The 2119-nt window shown below is 70.6% G+C and overlaps 1 protein-coding gene across 1 annotated transcript in view; it reads right to left on the reverse strand.

The window, feature by feature from the left end:
• MNEG_13660 (hypothetical protein) overlaps nucleotides 1-1655 on the reverse strand; it is a gene marked incomplete at both ends in the record, with an annotated part of 4147 nt that extends 2492 nt beyond the window's left edge. Inside the window, 2 exons of the mRNA XM_014037869.1 lie at nucleotides 287-551; nucleotides 841-1655. Of these exons, the coding sequence (XP_013893323.1) occupies nucleotides 287-551; nucleotides 841-1655 (1080 nt within the window). The remainder of the gene's footprint in view (nucleotides 1-286; nucleotides 552-840) is intronic.
• Nucleotides 1656-2119: the final 464 nt, after the last annotated feature.

Consider the following 2119-nt stretch of genomic DNA (forward strand, 5'->3'; position numbering starts at 1 on the left):
GCCGTTGCTGCTGCTGCCTATGTCCGCTGCATCGCCGCCGAGGCCGCGCCCGCCCTCGTGCACGGCCACCGCCGTCAGCTTCACCGGGTGCCACGTCACCGCCGCCGTGTCGCTGCCCCCTCCGCCCGCAGCCGCCCCTCCTCCTCCCCCTCCTCCGCCGCCGCCGCTGCTCGCACCGCCGAGGCTCCCGAGCGGCCGCTGCTTCTGGCGTTCGAGCAGCACCGTCGTCCCAAGCTGCAGCTTGTCCTGTGACACGTTCAGCCACCTCGCGCCGCAGCTGCCGCACCGCAGCACCGCGACCACCGCTCCGCCTGCAGCGGCGCCGGTGGCAGCGGGGGCGCTGGCGTTGGCCAGCGCGCCACAGTGCGGGCAGGACTTGGGTACCAGCTCCCCGCGCGCCGCGGGCGACAGCTCGCCGCGGCCCGCGGCGTCCGCCTGCCGCAGCGCCGCGCGCACCGGGGGCGGCAGCGACGAGAGCACCTCCTCCACCGCCGCCGCCGCCGCCTCGGCCGCGGCCGCAGCGGCGGCCTCGGACAGCGGTGCCGTGGAAGCTGAGGTGGCGCCGGTTTGCGGAGCGTTGGGTGGTCCAAACAGCTGCGCATGCTTGCGGCGGCGCTCGATTATGGTCTGTGTGTGGCCTGCGTGCAGCGCAGGGGTTGAGTATGGGCGTCGCGATGGAGAGCCCAGGCTTTGTCGAGGTGCAAAATCAGAGTTCGTTGGAGTGGCAGGAGGCATAGCTGTGGGTGGCAGAATGATTGCATATATTTGCATGTGAGTGGAGTTGCGACCAGCACCCGCAGCAGCAGGGAGCCTGGCCACTCTGCGGCCGAAGCCTCTCACCCAGAACCCCCGGCAAGGGGTTGGCCGGGCTGGCGCCGAACCACTCGAGCAGCTGCTGCCGCCGCGCCTCGCCGCTGCCGGACCAGCCCTGCTGAAGCACCCAGTCCTGCCACGTAGAGACACGCGCTGCACCCACACCACGTGACGGCTGCTGAGGGGGCGGCGATTGTTGCTGCTGCTTCTGCTGCTGCTGCCGCTGCTGCTGCTGCTGCTGCCGCTGCTGCTGCTGCTGCTGCTGCTGCTGCTGCTGCTGCTGCTGCTGCTGCTGCGATGTTTTTTCTGTCACGTGGTGGACAAACGCCTGGTCTGAGCCACCCGGAAGTTCCTGCTGCTGCCCCTGCTGCTGCCCCTGCTGCTGCCTCTGCTGCTGCCCCTGCTTTTGCAGGTGGCTCGGCTCCCCAGGCCCCTCCACCCGCAGCCCCACCGCCGCCACATCTGCGACGAACAAGTCCAGCCCGCCGCCGCTTCTGTTGCCGATGCGCGCCGCCTCCACTGCTGCTACCCCAACCGCCGCTGCGCGATTTTCCTGGCTCTGCGTGGCTGACACCTCACTCGCTTCCAACCAGTCATGGGCCGCGGCCCGCGTCGCACCAACCTGCTCCTGCCGCAGCTGCTGATGTTGCTCCTGCCGCTCCTGCCTTTGCCCGTGCTGACCCCCCTGCCTTGCGACGCCGCCCTCGCCCGCAGCGCTCGAGGCGGCGCGCCCGCCGCCGCCTGCGCTTCCCGTCGCTGCGGCCCCCAGCAGCGCCACCTTGGCGGCCGCCTCGTCAATAAGGTCGATGGCGCTGTCGGGCAGTCGTCGATCAGGCAGGTACCTGCGTTGCGGAGGAATGCAATGACAAGGCTTTAGCGTGGGACCCAGCAGATGGTGGCATGGGGCAAGGTCAGGCCCAGTCTGCAAAGCTTGGGCGAGCCCCAAGCTGTATGGTGCCATGCGGGACGCAATGGATGTCAGGCGACCAAAGCGGCAGCAATGCGCGAGTTCAGCTGTGCCAAACAGGTCAACGACCGGCGGGTGCAAGGGGCATGCGGGCAAGCAACCGGGCAGCATCCCCAATCCGGCGCGCCGCGGGCAGGGGATGCGGCGGCGCTCCGCGCCTCACCTCTTGGCGGACGCGGCGGCGGTGGCGAGCGCGGCTGGTGCGTAGTGCACGCGGTGGTGCGCCTCGTAGCGCGGCGCCAGGCCTTGCAGCAGCTGCAGGCACTCCTCCTCTGACGGCTCCTCCACCAGCACGGGCTGATGGGGGTGCCGGGTGGGATGGGATGGGGTGGGGAGGGG

The sequence above is a fragment of the Monoraphidium neglectum genome, assembly GCF_000611645.1.
Source record: "Monoraphidium neglectum strain SAG 48.87 unplaced genomic scaffold scaffold03964, whole genome shotgun sequence".
Taxonomy (NCBI): Eukaryota; Viridiplantae; Chlorophyta; class Chlorophyceae; order Sphaeropleales; family Selenastraceae; genus Monoraphidium; species Monoraphidium neglectum.